Source organism: Bos indicus, chromosome 25 (assembly GCF_029378745.1).
Source record: "Bos indicus isolate NIAB-ARS_2022 breed Sahiwal x Tharparkar chromosome 25, NIAB-ARS_B.indTharparkar_mat_pri_1.0, whole genome shotgun sequence".
Taxonomy (NCBI): Eukaryota; Metazoa; Chordata; class Mammalia; order Artiodactyla; family Bovidae; genus Bos; species Bos indicus.
In genome coordinates, this window is record NC_091784.1 from 40,044,625 (window position 1) to 40,064,222 (window position 19,598).

Here is a 19,598-nt window from a genome sequence, read left to right on the forward strand (position 1 = left end):
GGGGAAGGGGCTGCGTTTGGGTGGCATCTGCAGGGACCCCTTATTCGTGACCCCTCACGGCCGAAGCCACCTCGGGTTTTTCTGGAGAGAAGATGCTGGAATAATGCATGATGATGACCGTACTGGGGGATCCGCGGTGGGGGCCCGGCATGTCCTAATCGCTCTGCCATGGACACTGCATGTGCTGGTGGGGGGACGCTTATGTCCTCTGCTGAAACACTCTGACTCCAACTCCCCTGAGCTGGCACAGACCCCACAGGTGGAGCCCTCACCCCCGAGGCTGGGCACAAGTCCCAGGTGGTCAGTTGTGCTCTTTGCCCAGCTGGCTGTAAATCAAGGATTTTCATGACTCCACCCCCGCCCCCCACTCAGGTCAATAATTCCCCAAAATGACAACTTGGGAAGACACTTGATTTACTGGTCCAGTTTATCGTAAAAGATGCAGCTTGGGAGCAGCCAGATGGAGGAGACGTGCGGGGCAGGGTGTGTGTGAAGGGGCGTCGAGCCCCATGCCCCCTCCGGCACTCCTCAGTGTGTGGACCAGCCCTCTCGTGGTCGGAGCCCCAGCGCTAAGGGGTTTTCGTGGTCGCTTCATCACGGAGGCACGATGGAGAGCAGTCACTCAGGCTCCATCCAGCCCCTTGCTCCTCTCCCAAGAACGGGGATGAGGCCGAAGTTTCAAGTTTGGGTCGTGGCTGGTCTTTCTGCAGACCAGGCCCCATCCTAAGGCCATCCACGGGCTCATCACATGTCCCCTTCTTAGAACAGAAGATGTGCCTGTGACCCCGGAAATGCCAGGGCGCTGTAGGAGCGCTGTATCAGGAACACAGCAGGGGGCGGGGAGAGACCAAGTACATACTGCTTTTGACATCACAGGCCATGTAAGGAGGGTTTTACAAGCCATATAAGGAAGTCTTAAAAACTGTACCTCACAGGTAGCCCCGGAACCGTCCCAGTCAGCCCAGCAGCTAATGATCATCAGAGCTGAGCTTACACTGGAGGCCTAGTGCCTGAGCCCCTAACCACAGGGCTCCCAGCCTCTCTGAGCCTTTCCCAAAAAGGCAGCTTCCCTTAGGAGAGGGCCAGGGGCTCACCTGATCCCAGCCTCCTGACGATACAGTCAGAGGTGGAACGGAACAGATTAACTGTCTAGGGCGTCAGACACGAAGGAAACCGCTCTGGGGCCAAACAGTTCACCGTTTGGTGAGGTGCACTTTTGTATTCTGCTTTCTAGATTTGGAGTTAGATCTTGTGCATTCCCACATGCCATCAACTTTTTAGCTTACTTTTCTTTCTTTCTTGTTTAAAGTCACTCTCTAAGTGAAGGAATAGCATCCCACCATCTGGCCATCCTGTGGTTTTCAGTATCTCCTGCCAACAGCCACGCTGGCCATCGGTGATCTGGTTGATGGTGGTGTTTGCCATGGCAATCATCCCAGCAACAAACATCTCTGCTCTGTGTACAGAACTCGTCACCTTCGGAATTCTTTTCTTTTTTTAAAAGAAGAAATGTTTCTTAGATATGGGCTTTCTGGTTAGTGGGAAAGAAAGTTACCAGTTTTATCTGATTGTAACAGTAATTGGATGATAAAGAAAAGGAAGAAAATTAAATTCCACGCAGCGGTAACTTTTTTTTTTTTGCTGTCAATTTCCCTTTCTTCCTGAAGATGCAACTGCAAAGACATGCCCCATAAGACAGGCTGTCTATTTAATAATAGAAGTCAGGTGGAAAAGGAGACACGACCACATGAAACACTGTCCTTCCACCCCCAAGATGCCTTCTGATTTCAGAAATGGGAAGAGGATTACAAGACACATCAGAAATAAGAAAACATTGTGTGTGTGTCTGTGTGTGCGCACACGCCAAGTTGCTTCAGTATATATAAAGCTGTATATATATACTTCTCCCCCTAAATAGAGATTAAAACGAACGCATTTATCCTTGTAACATTCCCCACTTTGTTCCTTTTAACGCTGTTGGCTTTGAATTTCACTCGTCTCTTGTGGAAGCTGTGACTTCTACTGCTGTCTTGGTAACATTTGCCCAGTCTTCTTTTTTTCTCTGTCTTAATTTCCGTCTCCCCTGGCCCGTGACTCGGTCATTGGTATCAGGCACGTCTCTTCTAAAATGCACCAAGTGACCCCTGCCCTTGCTCCCGTCACCTCTGTGGCCTGAGCCTGCTGCCTGCCCCGAATATCATCACGTGCATCTCCCATGCTGTCACCTCTTCCTTGGCACAGGGCCTTGGCCCCTGGGATAGAAGCTTGTAACTGTGTCTGTGGACACTCCAGGTTGCTGGACATCTAGGTTGTTGCCACTCCTTTGCTCTGATAAGTGGAGCTTCGCACGGTCCCCGTGCACTGGCCCACTTTCCAGTGGAGGGAGCATCCCGGATCCACCCTGGGGGCTTTGAGCTCGGTGTCCCCCACTGCTGGGGCAAGAGGAAGGTAACCGCTGGTCCCCAGAAGTGCCCTGGGCAGTGGGGGCACGGTTCTGCACGCTCCTGCCAGGAATGTGCCCGCCTCGCCGAGCGACGCTGTCGTCATTCTTGGCCTCATTCAGCAGAGGGAAAAAGCAGGCGGGCAGCCAGATGAATTTCAGGTCTCCATGCCAAGGCACCTCGGTCGGCTGGTCACAATAAAAAGGGAGGCCTCTTCTCCCTGTCTGCCAGATACACTTGGCAGAGGGTGGGGGGAGGGAGGCTGCACAGCGGAATTTTCGGTAAATTCCCATCCGTGTTTAAGGAAAAAAAAGTACTGTGTGTGCACAAATGCGTTTGCGTAGCCTGTGAGTTTACATGATTGTGTGTGCTTGGGGAAAGTTCTGGAAAGGACACGCCACGCTGTTGTCATTCCCTCTAGTCACCTCTGCGGTTGGTGGGCTCGTTGGAGAGGAACTCAGCTACATGCACGTCGATATTCTTTTTTTTATAACAAGTAATGCATAGTGGTAATAAAGCCAGATTAAAACCGGAAATGCTTGCCAGGGGCGGGAGGGTGAATGTGGGGCCTGGGCCCGCTCTGCCCTCTGACAGCCACTCTCTGGCTTCATCCCCAGAAGAAGAAGGGCAAGGAGGCCGGATCTGGAGCCTCGCTGCCAGCGCCCCGCGTTCCTGCCCTGCCCACCGAGGCCCGGGCCCCTCATACCAGCTCCGCAGCCTCTGCCAAGAGGAGCAAGGCCAAGGCCAAGGCCAAGGAGGTGAAGAAGGAGGTGAGGCTCCCCGGGGACCTAGGCACGGCAGAGTTGCTTCGCTCGGTTGACAAATGCGGGCGATCCTGGGTGCCCCTCCCAACCCCAAGATCTGTGTGCAGCTGGAGGTGCTCCCTCAACCCGTCTTGTCCTCCTCCTGGCGCTCAGGTGGGATCTGGCTGCTGCTCTCTGTGCCACGCTGCATGGCAGCCTGATGGTGACACCGGGGTCCGGCCCGGCCTCAGCCGTCGGTCTGTCCTGCTCTGTTCTCAGAACCGGGGCAAGGGAGGAGCCGTGAGCAAGCTGATGGAGAGCATGGCCGCTGAGGAGGACTTTGAGCCCAACCAGGACTCGAGCTTCTCCGAGGACGAGCACCTGCCCCGAGGCGGGGCGGCAGAGCGGCCGCTGACCCCAGGTGAGCGCCTGCCATGCCGTGTTGGCGCGGGCCTGGAGTATGGGGGTGCAGGGGGTTCCCCGGAGGCAGCTGCCAGCAGGGCCCGAGCGGGCCAGGCCAGGCTCGCATAGAGAGGGGACAGGGTGACGGGGGATTGGCGTGTGCAGAGGCCCCAAGGTTGGACGGGAGCACAGCAGTGCCCGAGGTAAGCTGCAGGAAGGCCAGCGTGACTCTGGGCTGGTCAGTTAGGGCGGGAGAGCGGCTTTGGACTGGGGGCAGGCAGAGCAGAACCCCTTGTCTTGAGGGCCTCGGTGGGGGTTTGGGCTTTGCCCTGAAAACAGTAAGACGGAGGTCAGGGTGGTCAGGTTGGTTTCACGGTAAGCTCTTTGGCTGCTGTGTAGACAGGGAACTGGAGGGCTGGGGCAGGAAGTGGGGGCCAGGAAGATGAGTTAGGAGACTGCTGGGGGATCTGAGTGAGCAGCAGTCAGGGTGGGCCAGGGAGTGGGTCCAGGGGTGGTGGGACCCTGTGGGGGGAGCCGGGGCACATGGGCGGGATGGAGTGTTCGAGGGCTGTGTGAGCAGATGCGGGGAGGCAAGGCCTGTGCACAGGTGTTGGCAGGTGGGGGCAGCTGTCACTGAGGTGGGTCACAGAGGGAACCGCTGGGCTTTGTTGGCTGGGGTTTGGGGTGCCTGGAGGACATCCCAGGGCGATGACTTCCAGTAGGCACTTGGACCTGGGGGTCTGGAGCTTGAGATTAAAGAATGTAAATTGGGGGAGTACAGTGAGAAGAGCCAGGCCAGCCCCGAGGAGCTTTGTCACCTACTGGGGAGTGTATTTGTCAGCTATCGCTGTGTAACGACCAAGCATGCAGACTCAGTGATGGTTGGGAATAGGCTGTCAGCAGGACGGCAGGGTGACCTCAGCTGGGCTTGCTCTGGTGATAATGGGACAGCTAGCAGTCCATTGACACCAGGGACAGGTCTGCCCAGCGTGGGCCTCTGGGCTGCTCAGGGCTTGTTCTCTGACAGCCCTGCTGTCAGAGGCTCGAGAGGGACCGGAAGGCCTCTGGAGGGAGGCCTCCCTTCAGATTCAAGCTGTTCTCCCCTTATCCACTGGCTAAAGCAGGTCACATGACCATGCCCAAGGTCAAGAGGTGGGAAGCCATTGCACCCATGCTCAGGCTGTGGCAGGGGTGTGGGTGCAGGCGGGGACCGAGACCTGGGCCCGTCATTCCGTCCATCCCAGCCAGTGATCTGGGTTTCTCTGAGTGAGGTGACAGCAGTGAGGGGCTGGGTCCAGGGTCCTACGGAGGAGAAGACTGGGTCCAGGAGTCTGAAGCAGCATGGGTGGGCCTGGAGGAGAATGGAGGGAAAGAAGGAGCGGCAGTCTCGGGCCGGGGGCTGGTTGGGGCAGGGAGCCCAGCCTTGGGGGTGTTGCTGCCAGAACAGGCAGTGCTCCTCGTGGGGAAGGCTGGAGACTGCAGCTGAGGGGTGGCAATGGGGTCTGATGGCACAGAGCCTCCAGCTGAGGCTCAGCAAAGCGCTGGTCCTTGCATGGGCGTCACCTGCGTTCCCACCTGCCTGGGGTCTTTGCAGACGCTGGGAGGGGGGCGTGTGTGCGTGGGCACACTGCAGAGAGGGGTGCTGGAGTGGCCAGGTGGGCCCAGGGGGCGTCTCCAGGCGGCCCCCTGCTCCAGCCTCACCTCACCACCTGCCCTCAGCTCCTCGCTCCTGCATCATTGACAAGGATGAGCTGAAGGACGGCCTGCGTGTACTCATCCCCATGGACGACAAGCTGTTGTATGCGGGGCATGTGCAGACCCTGCACTCGCCAGACATGTGAGTGGGGATGGGCCGCCCCGCACAGAGCCTCAGACCCCCACCCAGAGCCTTGCCGGGCTGCTGTGGGCGCCTTGCTTCAGCTCTCTGAGCTGTGGCTTCCCCGCTCCCCCCATAGGATGGGGGCTCAGGCAGGCTTGGAGAACAGCACACTCTGTGGGCGGGCCAGGGGGCAGGGCGGACTCCCAGGTGGCCCCCAGGTGGACAGGGCTTAGTGGGAGGGAGCAGGAGAGGGCGTGCTGGCCTTCCCTGCATCTGTGACCCCGCCTGGTCATGTCGAGGAGATGGGCCCAGAGTGGGGAGACCAGTCCTAAGCTTGTGCAGCAAGTCAGCAACCCCCCAGCTTGCACACCCCATCCTGGTGGCCCAGGAGGTAGAGCTGGCCGTGGGCTGAGGCGGGGTTGCCTGGGGGGACCTCACGTCACCTCGCCCCATCTTTGCAGATATCGAGTGGTGGTGGAGGGTGAGCGTGGGAACCGGCCCCACATCTACTGTCTGGAGCAGCTGCTGCAGGAGGCGGTGAGGGCGGGCCCGGGGGCGGGGCCGCTGGGCCGTTGCAGGAGGCGTGGTGGGGCGGGGGCGGGGCGGGGCCGCTGGGCTGTTGCAGGAGGCGGTGGGGGCGGGGCTACGGGGCGGGGGCGGCCAGCCTGGCGCTCATTCCTCCCCTCCCCAGATCATCGATGTGAGGCCGGCCTCCACGCGCTACTTGCCGCAAGGGACCAGGATCGCAGCCTACTGGAGCCAGCAGTACCGCTGCCTCTACCCTGGCACGGTGGTCCGAGGTGAGACCCGCCCCCAAGACCCTCAGGGCACCCCCGTTTCCCAGCGTGTCAGCATGGATCCATTTGGTTCCTGAAGGCCAGCTCAGACAGACTTAAGCATTGAGTTTTATTGGCGTTGGTTGGAGCGGGGACTTTCCCCTGGGGTCATCAGGACTCAGGGTCCCTGTGTCCGTCAGCCATGCTCTCAGCTGTGCTGGCTTCACGCCCCACCCCGAGGACTCCTCACCTTCTGAACAGACTGTCCTCATGGAATGCGCCGCTTTCCCATCTGAGCCCCAGGATGGAGTCGCACTGAACTGGCCTGGTCACCTGGGTTCTGTGTCTTGCGCTCGTCCTTGCTAACGAGTGAGGCAGCTTCCTGGTTTTGCCTGTGGACTGGAAGAGATGGGAAGGCGGCTTCCCTAGGGAATCTGACCGTGTGAACAGAATAAGAGGTTGACAGCTGGGCAGACAAAGGGTAACGGTAGCCCAGAAGACGTGAGTGTGGATACAGACAGAACTCGCAGATGAGCAGGTGGTGGACACTGAGCTAGTGCAAAACCAATGCATCTGGGAGCCAGGAGTCTGGGCGTGTGTTACAGTCCCAAGTCAAACCCGGGGGCAAAGGGAGTCCACCTGTCGGCGGCCTAAGTCACCTGTATGTGCCCAGGAGATGGGGATGGAGCGCTGGGCCAGAGTCCCCTGACGAAGGGAGCCGTGCCTCCCCATCCAGCTCTCCTGGGGCTCCAGCCTCCTGAGCCCCATGGGCTGGCGGCTGGGACCTGCGCTTGCAGTCCTGCTGAGAATTCCACCTCTCTGCTGTGCTGCATCTTGTGTCTGTTTCCCTTCTTGTGGCAGAGGACTTTCTCATGGCTTCCAGAGAGAAAGGGTCCGTGGGAGGGAAACTCCTCAAGTACACACACGTCCGAGTCTGCTTGTTCTCTCCCAGTCTTTAGAGGTAGTTCATGGGTATAGATTCTACATTGGAAATCACCTTCCCTCGCTTTTTCTGAAGTCAGCATTCTATTGTTATGTGGACTCTGATGTCGGAGGTATCCTATACCAGAGTTATTCCCAAATCGTCATGGGAGACTTGGCACCGTCCCCTTACTCCCAGATCTGGAATCTCATGTGGCCTCTCTCTCTCTGTTTCTTTCTCTCTCTCCTGTGTCTGTCTGTCTTTCTTCTTCTCTGTGTCTCTGTCCGTCTTTTCCTCCCTGTCTCTCTCTCTCTCTCTGTCTCTTTCTGTGTCTCTCTGTCTGTGTGTGTGTGTTCTGTTGGGCATTTGGGGGAAGGGCACTTTAGTTTGGAGGAAGATTTCCAGTTCCTGGAGATTTTTCTCGTCTCTCTTCTTGGAGAGTCTCCTCCCTCATTTACCCTCTTTCCTTGGGTCTCACACTTGTCTGGTGGCCCTCTCCTGCTGTCTTTTGCCCATTATCATCTTTTTCTTTATTTTTTTCTACTTTCTGGGAGATTTCCTCACCCCTGCCTTCCGGTCCTTCTATTCCGTTGCATTTTTGATGTGTCTGCTATTGTTTATAACATTTCTAAAGTTCTTTCTTATTCTTTGATTTTTTTCTGTTTTTAGTGATCTCTCTTTGTTTCATGGATTCCTTTTTTCCCTGAGGCCATAGTGTTTCCATTTGCGGTTTCTTCAGCTCTGTTTCCTTCTGCAGTCCCCTTCCCGTCTCTGCGGGCTCCTGTCTGTACCTCTGTCCTTCTACTGTCTTTTGCTGGAGGCTGTTCTTTCATCACTGGCGATGCTCAGCAAGGGGACTGGAAGCTGTGTGTGGGCAGGACCTGACGGCGGGGGCGCCAAGTACGAGCGCCAGCGGCTCCTCCCGCCAGCCCGCCCGTGGCACCATCCTTCGGGACTTGGGGCTCCGCGTCCAGCACCTAGGAGTGGGGCTGGGGGACACCATTCAGTGTTTGGACTTCCCTGTCACCCTGGTTGGTGTGGTGCCCACCACTCTCCTCTGCTGTGCCAAGTGTCCTGGCGTGAAGCTTGCAGCTGCCGTGTGACCCCTAGTCTGCCCAGTGACCCCTGCACCCCAGCCTGCAGAGGCGCTCAGTGCTCAGGAGAGGGGACCCCAGGGCTCCCCTGTGAAAGCTGGCTTCCTTCCCGTTAGCACAGCGGGCCCAGCATGGAGGAGTCCTGCTCATCCACTCAGGTGTCATCTTCCGAGAGGCCACATTCTTGCAGCTGCTGTCCTCCAGCCCGCTCCCTCTGCTGTGTGGTCCCACGCTCGCTGTTCCTTCATCACTCTGGGGAGGGCCTTGGATAGGTGGACATGGCCACGTGCCTGGCTGGACAGGGGGAGCCCACGCTCCCGGGACTGCCCGGCTCAAAGCCCACATCCTGCTCCATTGCCCACCTGCCCTCATGCGTCCTGCGCCCGGGGCTGCTCAGTGGCTGGTGTCTGCTCCCCTTTGCCCCGCGTCTGCCAGGGGGCCCAGGCCCGTGGGCCTCCCCTGACCCTGCCCTCCTCCAACAGGCTTGCTGGGCCTGGAAGATGACGGGGACCTCATTACCGTGGAGTTCGACGACGGGGACACTGGGAGGATCCCCCTCTCGCACATCCGCCTCCTGCCGCCCGACTACAAGATCCAGTGTGAGTGGTCTGGGAGCCCCCTGCCCCTTGACCAGTAGGAAACCCGGGCTTCGGAGGGGAGATGCCTCATCGCGGCTCCCTCGACTAGTCAGAATTAGGACGGGGACACTGACCCAGAAGTGCCAGGGCTGCAGGGCGTTGGATCCTCCACATGGACCACTAAGACCACAGTCAGCCCTGCCTTGCTCGTTTATTCGAGGAAGCCTCATTGCACGCAGGTGCAGACCCCCAAGCTGCGCTCCTGCAGATGGGCCTGCCGCCTGACCACGCAGCGGGTGCAGGCCACGCTGCAACGTCCGATTCCCCTCCACCCCTCTGCCCATGGACGGGTGACGCTCCAGCAGCAGTGGGGGGCGGAGGCCGGGCCTGAGCCGCTGTCTGTCCTGCCCTGCAGGTGCGGAGCCATCTCCGGCGCTCCTGGTGCCGAGCGCCAAGCGCCGCAGCCGGAAGACCAGCAAAGATGCCGGGGAGAGCAAGGACGGGGCCGCACCCGAGGAGCCCGGCGCTAAGGCTCGGGGTCGCGGGCGGAAACCCAGCACCAAGGCCAAGAGCGGTACGTTTTGGGGACCGACCTGCCGGCACGCGGGCCCTGCCGCACTCTTGTAGTGTCTGCACCGAGACCCCCCACCCGCCTGTGCGGGAACGTTGACAGGAAGCAGGCTCAAGGAGCTCGTGGGTCTTTCAGAGGCAGAACCGAGGTCCAGGCAGGCATGTCCTTCCAGAATCCAGTGCAAAGCTTCCAGGGCAGTGGGGATGGTGCAGTGTGAGAGCCGCTCATCCCGAGGACCTGAGAAGGGCCCCCAGCTCCCCCCAGCTCTGCAGGGCCAGGAAGGACATGGGCTCGCTGGCCCCCCAGCCCTGACTCACCGGGCTGCTCCTCCTCTCTTGCAGACAGAGCTGCCGTCCTGGAGGAGGGGGGCTCAACAGATGACGTCCCCAGTACCCCACTGGTTCTGGAGCCCGTCAGCACCCCAGGTTCCAAGAAGAGCCCCCCAGAACCTGTGGACAAGCGAGCCAAGACCCCCAAGGCTCGCCCGGCGCCCCCACAGCCCAGCCCAGCACCATCCACCTTTGCCAGCTGCCCGGCTCCCGAGCCCTTCGGGGAGCTGCCAACCCCTGCGGCGGCCCTGGCCCCCGCCCCCCTCGTCACCGTGCCCATCACCATGCCTGCCACCCGCCCCAAGCCCAAGAAGGCCCGGGCTGCCGAGGAGTCGGCCAGCAAGGGCGCCCGGAGGCCAGGGGAGGAGGCTGAGCTGCTGGTCAAGCTGGACCACGAGGGCGTGACGTCGCCCAAGAGCAAGAAGGCCAAGGAGGCCCTGCTTCTGCGGGAGGAGCCCAAGGGCCTGCTTGGCCTGGGCAGCTATGCGCCGGCAGCCGGGAGCCCCGAGCCCAAGGCCGCCCGGCCCAAGGCTGCGGATGGCGACCTGGCCCAGGAGCCTGCGGTCGGGCTTGCATTCGAGGACTCTGGGACCCCCAAGAGCCCGGACAAGGGCCAGGCCGAGCAGGACGGGGCTGAGGAGTCGGAGAGCGGCAGCAGCAGCAGCGACAGCAGCAGCAGCAGCTCCGAGACAGAGGGCGAGGAGGACGGCCAGGGCGGCGGCGGCCGGACCTGCAGCGCCTCCAGCTCCAGGGCCTCGTCCTCTTCCTCCTCCTCGTCGTCCTCGTCCTCGTCTTCCTCCTCGTCCTCATCCTCCTCCTCCTCCTCGTCCTCCTCGTCCTCGTCTTCATCTTCCTCCTCCTCCTCCTCATCTTCGTCCTCCTCCTCCTCATCTTCGTCCTCCTCCTCATCCTCCTCCTCCTCCTCCACTACAGACGACTCCTCCTGCAGCTCGGATGATGAGGCCGCCCCCGCCCCCACGGCTGGTCCCTCCGCCCCGCCAGCCCTCCCCAGCAAGGCGCCCAAGCAGGCAGGCAAGGCCCGCTCCTCAGCCCACTCCCCCGGCAAGAAGGCGCCGGCGCCTGCGGCCCAGGCTCCCCCTCCGCAGCCCACGCCACCTCTGCCGCCCAAGGCCCAGGCCGGGGCCAAGAGCCGGCCCAAGAAGAGAGAGGGTGTCCACCTCCCCACCACCAAGGAGCTGGCCAAGAGGCAGCGCCTGCCGTCTGTGGAGAACCGGCCCAAGATCGCCGCTTTCCTGCCCGCCCGGCAGCTCTGGAAGTGGTTCGGCAAGCCCACCCAGGTAGGTGCGGCGGGGGGGTCATCTTTCTCTGTCGTCCCAGCAGCCCCATGGTGGAGGGTTGGGTCACAGCTGTGGAGTCCATGTGACTCCCGAGTCCCACCCATCCCGGAGCAGCACTGCCCCCCTGGTCCCGGGGACCTAGACCCACCCTTGGAGGCACCCGGTTGACCCACACAGTCCTGTGGCAGGCCTGTAGTGACCGTGCGGCTGGTCTCAGAGCCACATAGCCATGTGGCCTGAGTTTCTTTTCTTCACTTTCGGGCCGGCCAGGTTAGCAGTCGTAGCAGAGGCACTGCTTTCCCTCTTTGCAGGTTGAAGTCCAGGACTGAGTCTCCTGGGCCTGGCTGGGTCCCTGCCCGCCCTGAGCTAGTCAGGGGAAGGCCCAGCATTCTGGCTGACTGGGTCTGAGGCACGTGGCCGCCCCTGGAGTGGGTGGGGGTCGGTTCTGCAGAAGGACCCCTCCTGGCCCACCCTGTGCCTTGTGCACACACAGACACACTTGCACATGCACACACCTGCACATGCATGCACATGCGTGAAGCTTCTATATGTAGAAAGGGAACAGTCCAGAGGCCCGCAGTCCGCCCCACGCCCCTGGGCAGGAAGAGCTGGGCCCCTGGCCCATGGGAATAGCCAGTCGGGTCAGGCTTGCCCGCGGCATCCGCTGCCCTGAGCCAGGGTCCTCTGAGGCCACGCGGGAGCCAGGCGCCCTGCTGGTGTGGACCTCTGTAATGCCGGTGCTGCCAGGCAGGCAGGCTTTAGGGGTTCGTTTCTATGGTGATGTATCGAGACTCGCTTGGGGGTTTCTGTCTTGGCAGCAGCCTTTTAGGGCTAGCCACTGTGCCAGCCAAGGGCGGTTGGATCCCCTGGGGCGGGACAGACAGCTCCACCTGGCCCCAGGCTGCACCCCCAAAGACTTTAGGATAGGGTGGGGGATCCCCCTTTGTCAGACAAGGGGGTGTCCTCCCACTCCCACAGCTCTTGCTCTCCTTCTGACATCCTTGCCTTTGATTCGTCACCTGGGGTCATCTGGGGCAGAAGATCTGCTGCTTGACCCTGCAGGGTGTGAGCTATCTGACTTTCATCCACCTTGGATTGCGGGCTCCAGGCTAAAAGCGCCTCTCTTGGCAAGGCCACTACTCGAGACAGCAAACCGGGGTATAGGGATTCTTTTAGGGTCTTTGCTGATGAGCCACACTCAGACATTCCTGACCAGGCCCGCCAGAGCCCTGATCCAGGCAGACACTTCATCCAGGGTCATATCGAAGAGCAGTGGTTTCTGAGCCAAGGACAGGCTCACCCTCACCACCCTGTCCCCAGGGCGATCGGCCAGTTCCTTATCTTGGCATCTGCTCTCTGCACATTCCAGTGTCACTGTTACTGAGTGCACTTACTGCTGCAGAGGTCGGAGCACAGGGCCAAACTTAATAGAAAAGTCTGCGGTTTCCAGCTTCAGGTCCAGCTGGATCCAGCAGCCCAAAGGCTGTCTTCAGATCCCTCTCAGACCCGTGCTCCCAGCTTTACTTTCTCCTTTCTCTCTCTGCCCTGCTCTCCTTCTCCGGCAGCTCCTCTCCTCTTGGCAGTAGGCAGCCCCGTAGCTTTCAGCTGACTTGCTAGCTCAGAAGTGACAGTGGGAAGGAAGGATCTTCTTTTAAAAATTAGGGTTCCAGGGAAAGTGGGTGGAGCCTCCTTTCTCTTAGGGCCTGAGCACACCCCTGAGCCAATCACAGTGGCCAGAAGGAGGGTGGGCTGTTTGGATTGGCCAGATCAGGTCCCGTGTTGGCCACAGAGGCGGGGTCAGCCCCACTAGGCACTCCATGGATCAAGGGGGCATCTCTGAGTCTGAAGAAGGTAGCCTTTGGCGCCTGAAAACATACCTGCTGTCAAAGATGAGCCGGCTTAGAGGTCTTAGCCACCTATCTCACCTTAAATCAGTTTGTAACATGCCTTGAGCTGAAAATAATTTGAGCGGTTTACAGAACAGGTAAGAAAGTCTGTCAGGGACTTCAGGACTCCCTGCTTCCACTGCAGGGGGCACAGGTTTGATCCTTGGTCGAGGAACAAAGATCCCACATGCTGTGATGTGGCTAAACAAACAAACAAGTCTCACCAGGGACTCAGTGAATTAAAAGTAGAAAAGGGTCAGCCGGGTATGGTAGGAAATTAGTATGCAGGTTTTCCTTGTTTATACCAAAAAAAAAAAAAAAACCCACACCCTTGGCGCCGCCTAGTGGCCAGTCCGAGAAGGGAAAGGCGGGTTTTACAACTCGGTTTGAAGGGAAGGCGCAAGGGCTCCACTGGAGGGCAGAGCAGAGCTGCGCCGGCTTGGCTCCTGGGCAGCATTGGCCTGGGGTCAATGACTGGTCGCGGGGCTGCCTCGGGCAGAGTTTGGGCTCCGATGGCTGGTCTGTTGACTCATTGGAGCCTGCATACCAGCCTGTCCCAACGCTGGAGAGGCAGGAGCGCTGAGAGGCCGCCAGGGAGTGTTTATTGCGAGAAGAAAAATCCAGCCACCAGCCCAGGGCTGGATCCTGTTGGCCAAGCTATGATCTCTGTCAGTGGCTTTCCTGGGGTAATGTGTGGGGCAGTCGGCTGTGCCTGGGGGTTAACACTGTCCAGGCCCTCCTCCCGGAGCAGACGATGGCACCCCACTCCAGCACTCTTGCCTGGAAAACCCCACGGACAGAGGAGCCTGGTAGGCTGCAGTCCATGGGGTTGCTCAGAGTAGGACACGACTGAGCGACTTCACTTTAACTTTTCACCTTCATGCATTGGAGAAGGAAATGGAAGCCCACTCCAGTATTCTTGGTTGGAGAATCCCAGGGACCAGGGAGCCTGGTGGGCTGCCGTCTATGGGGTCACACACAGTTGGACACGACTGAAGCGACTTAGCAGCAGCAGCAGGCCACCCTCCCTGGCCTCTGGTAGGGCCCACTGGTGCAGAGACCCGGCACTGCTCACTGTTCAGGGTGGTGTATGTAGATTGAGGCTGCCCGGAGGGCGATGGGCTTTGCAAGTGTCGAGTGGAATCTGTGTCCAGTGGAGCAGAGAGCACGGGGCTGGGGCGACCTCCCCATCCGTCTGGAAGTTGGGGGTCAGCAGGGGCCGGCTCTGCCTCAGGGGCTGGTGTCAGGACCCCGCAGGAGGAGCGGGGGCCTGCTGGGACTCGGCAGTAGGTGTGGCGTCTGCAGCACTGTGGCTCGTGTGGGCGTCCCAGGGCCCTCTCCACCCCCCCCCCCCCCCCCATCAGTGCCCACCCGGTTCTCAGCACGGAGTCTTAGTTCATGTAAAGTCCCTTTGGAGGCCCACTCTGCCGCAGGGGTGAGCCGGGGCTCCCGATCAGGGCAGGCAGGGGCCTCTCGCCCTGCACTGCCGCTGCAGAACCCAGGGCCTGGGGTGGGGGAGGCGCACCCGCCCTGACCCGCCCGCCCGCCTGCAGCGCCGCGGCATGAAGGGCAAGGCCCGCAAGCTCTTCTACAAGGCCATCGTGCGCGGCAAGGAGATGATCCGCATCGGGGACTGCGCCGTCTTCCTGTCGGCCGGCCGCCCCAACCTGCCCTACATCGGCCGCATCCAGAGCATGTGGGAGTCGTGGGGCAGCAACATGGTGGTCCGCGTCAAGTGGTTCTACCACCCCGAGGAGACCAGCCCGGGCAAGCGCCTCCACGAAGGCCAGGTGGGCCGGGCTGCCCTGCTCTGGGGTCTGGGGGCCAGGTGCCGGGTTGGGGCCAGGGGTCAGGCAAGGCCGGGCCCAGGCTCACGGCAGCCCCTCGTCTGCGCACACAGCCCTGGGACCAGAAGTCCGGCCGCAGCCTCCCCGCCTCCCTGCGGGCCTCCAGCCAGAGGAAAGACTTCATGGAGGTAGGAGCGCAGGGGTGGGGCCTCCTATGACCCCGCCCACTCGGGGGGCTCCCGACCCGCACCGCTGCCTGCTGTGTCCCGGTCTGCGCCTCTGCCGGCCTCTGTCGCCCTTGCTGTCTTCTTTCTCAAGTCCCTGGGTCTCTGTGTGTGTCTGTCCCTTCCTTGATGTCTCAGTCTCTGTATCTCTCTGTATCCGTCTCTGGGTCTCTTTCCGTCTCTGCCTGTGTCCCTGTCCCAGGGGCTCTCTCTGGGTCTCTGGCTGCCTTCCTCCTCTGCCCGCCGTGTTTCTTGGGTTCTCTCCGGGGCTCCCTTCTGGCCCGCCGTGCCCTGATGCCGCCGTGTGCCCACAGCGCGCCCTGTACCAGTCCTCGCACGTGGACGAGAACGACGTGCAGACGGTGTCGCACAAGTGCCTGGTGGTGGGCCTGGAGCAGTACGAGCAGATGCTCCAGACCAAGAAGCACCAGGACAGCGAGGGCCTGTACTACCTGGCGGGCACCTACGAGCCCACCACGGGCATGATCTTCTCCACCGACGGCGTGCCCGTGCTCTGCTGAGCCGGCGGCCCGCCTGCCCCCCACTGCCAGGGCTTGGCGGCCGCGTGCGCGGGCTGTGTGCATGCAGGTGTGCCCGTGGATGCCCCAGCGTGTAAGTGTGTACATGTGTGTGCCCGTATGCATGCACGTGCGTGCTCACATGTGCACACGTCCAGATCCCCTCCCCTCTCAGCGATCAGGGTATGGCTCTGCCGGCCCCTTGGGGCCCCCCAGCACCTTGTAAGCACTTGGCCAGGCCAGGCCCCAGGACCCTCAGGCCGACGCCAGCTGGGGATTTGGTGGGAGGGGGTGTCTGAGCAACCAAACTCATGCTTGCTCGGAGGTTCCCACTGCTGGTGGGTCCTCCTGGTGCCCCGCCCCCTCAGCACAGCACGCACCCTGAGCCTCCCACCGCGGGGCCGGGCCAGCCTCCTGCCCCCAGCCTCACTGACCCAGCCGGGCCTGCGTGGGCGCCTGCCTGGGGTCTGGCCTCCACCCTCCACCCTCTCAGGATGGCCTGGACTCGGGGAGCAGAGCCAGGTTGGGGGGTGGTCCAGCAGCATTGGCCAGGTGCCAGGGGGAGCGGGCTGCGTGCCCTGAGGCCCCGGGGAGGGCCCACCCCACCCGCCGGTCCAGACCCTCACACTACAGACAAGCCCATGGTGCTGAAACCTCGTCCCCATGCCCGCGGGGAGGCGGCAGTTCTTAGCCTGTACAGTTTTATTGTACCAAGAGACTCTTCCCTGTATCATACGCCTTTAAATGGAGTCAACTTTTTAATTATATATATAAAGATAAATATATATAAATATATATAAATATAAACTTTTTAAAACTGTGAAAAAATAGCTACGAAATTATAAAAAAAAAAAAGCGAACACATTCTGACGTGCAGAATATTATTTTTTATTTCCTGTTAGATTGTGAGTGTCTAGCACCCCGCTTCACGGGCCCCCGTCCTGTCCCAAGCACACCCCCCACCCGCCCCCAGCCCAGGTGTACTGTACTCGCCCCCACGATGGAGAAGGACCTAGGGAGAGCAGAGGCTGAAAGGGCAGATGGCCCCGCTCAGCCCACGAAAGCACTTAGCAGCCCCCGCGCCTTCCAGGGGACGGGAGGCCTCGTCCAGACAATCTTAAGGGAAGGAAAAGCCAGACTTCGGTTTTGTTTTTTGGGGGAATTATTGTTTTCCTTTTTTTTTTTTAAGTTTCTTTTGGAATTTTGTTTGTTGGCGAATTCTGTGTGATCTTTTTCATAAAAAAAAAGAAAAAAGAAAAAGCTATAATTGGAAAAGTACGGTTGTCTGGCGTGGTTCATTTCAGGGGCTGGGGTGGGCCTGGTGTTGGGATGCAGCTCCTGGAGGGAGGCTGACATTTCCAGGAGGAGAGCAGCCAGCGGCTGCCTGCGATTGTTGGCGGGCGAGCCAGTCTAGCGGAAATGGAAAGTTCCCTAGCCTCACCGACGCTGTCCTCGCTGACGCTGGTCAGCAGACACAGTCAGTGGCTACCGGGCGGAGGCTGGCCTGTGTCCGTCGGTGCAGAGTTCTCCCAGCCAGGCTGGAGTGGGCCAAGACGGCAGAGCATAAGGACCCGTGAGCACACCAACATCACAGCTCTGCGGAACAGTCATCAGTGAAAGGACCAGGACCTACCAGAAAGATCTGCAACTGAAGACGTAAAGAAGGAACCACAGTGAGACAGGAGGGGTGGACACCCCCAGGGGCTGAGCCGCACACTGGAGAAGAAGGACTTCTGCAGGAGTGAGCCTCTGAGCCGCACACCAGGCTCCCCTGCTCGGGGTCCTACTCTGGGCAGACACGCCCCCCAGCATCTGGCTTTGAAGGCCAGCAAGGCTTAATTTTGGGAGTTCCACAGGGCTAGGGGGAAAAACTTCACCCTTAAAGGGCACACACGGAATCTCTTGTGCTCCAGGCCTCGGGGGCGAAAGCCATACCTTGATGGGAGATTGGCCAGGTCTCCCAGGTCTTGGGGCGGGGGAGGTCTCCTGGAGAGGCAGGGGGTGGGCAGTTATGGCTCACCCTGGGGACACAGACGCGGGCAGCAGCCATTCTTGGGCACTCCAACGATGTGGATGCTGGTGCGCACAGCTGCACAGCTGCGGGGCACCCCCTCCAAGAGCTGGTCCTACCCAACAGCCTGTAGGCCCCAGTGTTAGGACATTGCCTCCCGAACAACTAACTGGGTGGGGGATGCAGCCCCACCCATCAGCAGACAGGTGGCTTGTAGACCCGAGGCCAGCACAGAGCCTAGCTCCCTGGTGCCAGCCTCTGGCCCTGCCCTCCAGGAAGCCGGCTGCAGCCTCAGGCCAGTCTCACTCACCAGGGGGCACACACCACACAGGCAGCAATTCCACTCCGGGGCACAGATTGAGACAAAACCATAGAATTCAAAAAGACACACGCACGCCTACATTCATAGTAGCACTGTTCACAACAGCCAAGACGGGGAAACAAGCTACGTGTCCATCGACAGATGAATGAATAACAGTGTGGTCCATACATGCAGGGGAATGCTGCTCAAGCGTAAAAAAATGAAATAACGCCATTTGTAACCAGAAAGTATTATACTAAGTGAACTCAGGAACAGAAATATCATACGGTATGACATGTGGAATCTGAAATATAACACAAATGAAACAATCACAGACAACAGACTGATGGTTGCCAAGTGGGGAGGGATGGAGGGGCAGGTTGGGGTCAGCAGACGTAAGCTTTTATATAGAGAATGGATAAGTGACAAGGTCCTACTGCACAGCACAGGTAACTTCAATATTCTATGATTATAATGGAAAGAATATGTTAAAAGATATTAACTGAATTGCTTTGCTGTACAGCAGAAATTAACACTGCAAGTCAACTATACTTCAATAAAAATGTTAAAACTGAAAAAAAAGCACCCAAAATCTATAATACACAAAAAGGAATACAAACATTAGAAACAGGCATCATATCATAAGAGAACAAAAGAAAGTTTAAAAAAGAGACCTATAAAATGCAACTCCCAAGCAATTAGCAAGAGGGCTATAAGAAAATATGGATAACTACCTTAGGGACTTCGCTGGTGGCCCAGTGGTTAAAAATCCGCCTTGCAATTCAAGGGACGCAGGTTCGATCCCTGGCCAGGGAACTAGATCCCACATGCCTCGGGGCAACTAAGCCAACGCTCCACAACTAATGAGCCCCTGCAACAAGAAACCTGCGCACTGCAACTAGAGTAGGCCCTGCAATTGTAGAAGGTCCACACGCAGCAACGGAGCTGAACTACAACAAACGACCCCGCGCTGCCAAAAAACCTAACGAAAACCTATGGAGCTGAATGCTCCCAGCTGCATCCACTCTGGAAGAGATAACGAGGGTGCTGACGGTCTGCGGGGCCCTGAGCCGGCGCGAGATGGAGGAACCGCACTCTTGCGGGGGTTCGGGGGATGCTGCGCCGGGGTCTTGGCGCTGACCCCGCCCCGCCCTGCCCCGCTTCCCCCCCAACCCCGGCACTGGGAAGCTCAGGCCGGACCCAACGGGCACACGCCCAGCGCCCCAGCGCCCCAGGCGTGCATGGGACACGGATGGCTTTGCTGTTTGAGGGCGGTGCGTGGAGGGTACGGTGTGCCGATGGCGAAGGCAGCCAGCTCAGCGTCTGCAGAGCCTGGGATGGGCTCCTCCATCTAGGACGGTCCTCGGGCTTTAGAGAAACTGAGTCACGGGCTGGTGCGCGCTCCCCCTCCCCCCTCCCTCCACCTCTTCCCCTCTCCTCCCCGGAGCCCCGAGGAGCGGCCCCTGTGGCATCGCCCCGCGTGGGCTCGGCCGGGTCCCCGCCTCCCCAACCCTCCTCCCACGCGCCCACATCAGAGAGTACACCGACCCGGTTTTCGGGGAGACTGAGACACGGAACAGCGGAGGAATCTGCTCCAATCACAGTCTGTCAGCGACAGAGCCGAGACCTGACCCCGGAACGCCCCCCAGCCCGCTTCCTCGCTCTGACCCTGGACGACAAGGCCGAGCTGCCGTCCCTTCTCCTCCCGCGTTTCCAGTGGGCCGCCCTTGAAAGCCCACGCGCATCCTGTCCGCGCCCCTCCTCACAGCTCCGTCCTGGGCCCGCCACGTGCGTGGGGGGAAGACTGGTCCCAGTCACCGCCAGCCTTGCCCCACCAGGACCCCTCCTCCCACCCCGGCGGGCAGAGACGGCGGTGGCACAGACGTGATTTCCAGGCG

At 59.9% G+C, this 19,598-nt stretch overlaps 1 protein-coding gene across 5 annotated transcripts in view; it reads left to right on the top strand.

Moving 5' to 3' along the window:
* TNRC18 (trinucleotide repeat containing 18) overlaps positions 1–16,666 on the top strand; it is an 84,282-nt gene extending 67,616 nt beyond the window's left edge. For all 5 annotated transcript variants that reach the window (XM_070780248.1, XM_070780249.1, XM_070780250.1 and 2 more), the window contains 11 exons: positions 3,059–3,211; positions 3,464–3,605; positions 5,306–5,423; positions 5,867–5,942; positions 6,097–6,205; positions 8,680–8,796; positions 9,191–9,349; positions 9,688–10,973; positions 14,413–14,649; positions 14,760–14,834; positions 15,185–16,666. In XM_070780248.1, coding sequence (XP_070636349.1) covers positions 3,059–3,211; positions 3,464–3,605; positions 5,306–5,423; positions 5,867–5,942; positions 6,097–6,205; positions 8,680–8,796; positions 9,191–9,349; positions 9,688–10,973; positions 14,413–14,649; positions 14,760–14,834; positions 15,185–15,391 — 2,679 coding nt within the window. In that variant the 3' untranslated portion in view covers positions 15,392–16,666. The remainder of the gene's footprint in view (positions 1–3,058; positions 3,212–3,463; positions 3,606–5,305; positions 5,424–5,866; positions 5,943–6,096; positions 6,206–8,679; positions 8,797–9,190; positions 9,350–9,687; positions 10,974–14,412; positions 14,650–14,759; positions 14,835–15,184) is intronic.
* The last annotated feature ends 2,932 nt before the right edge of the window (positions 16,667–19,598 follow it).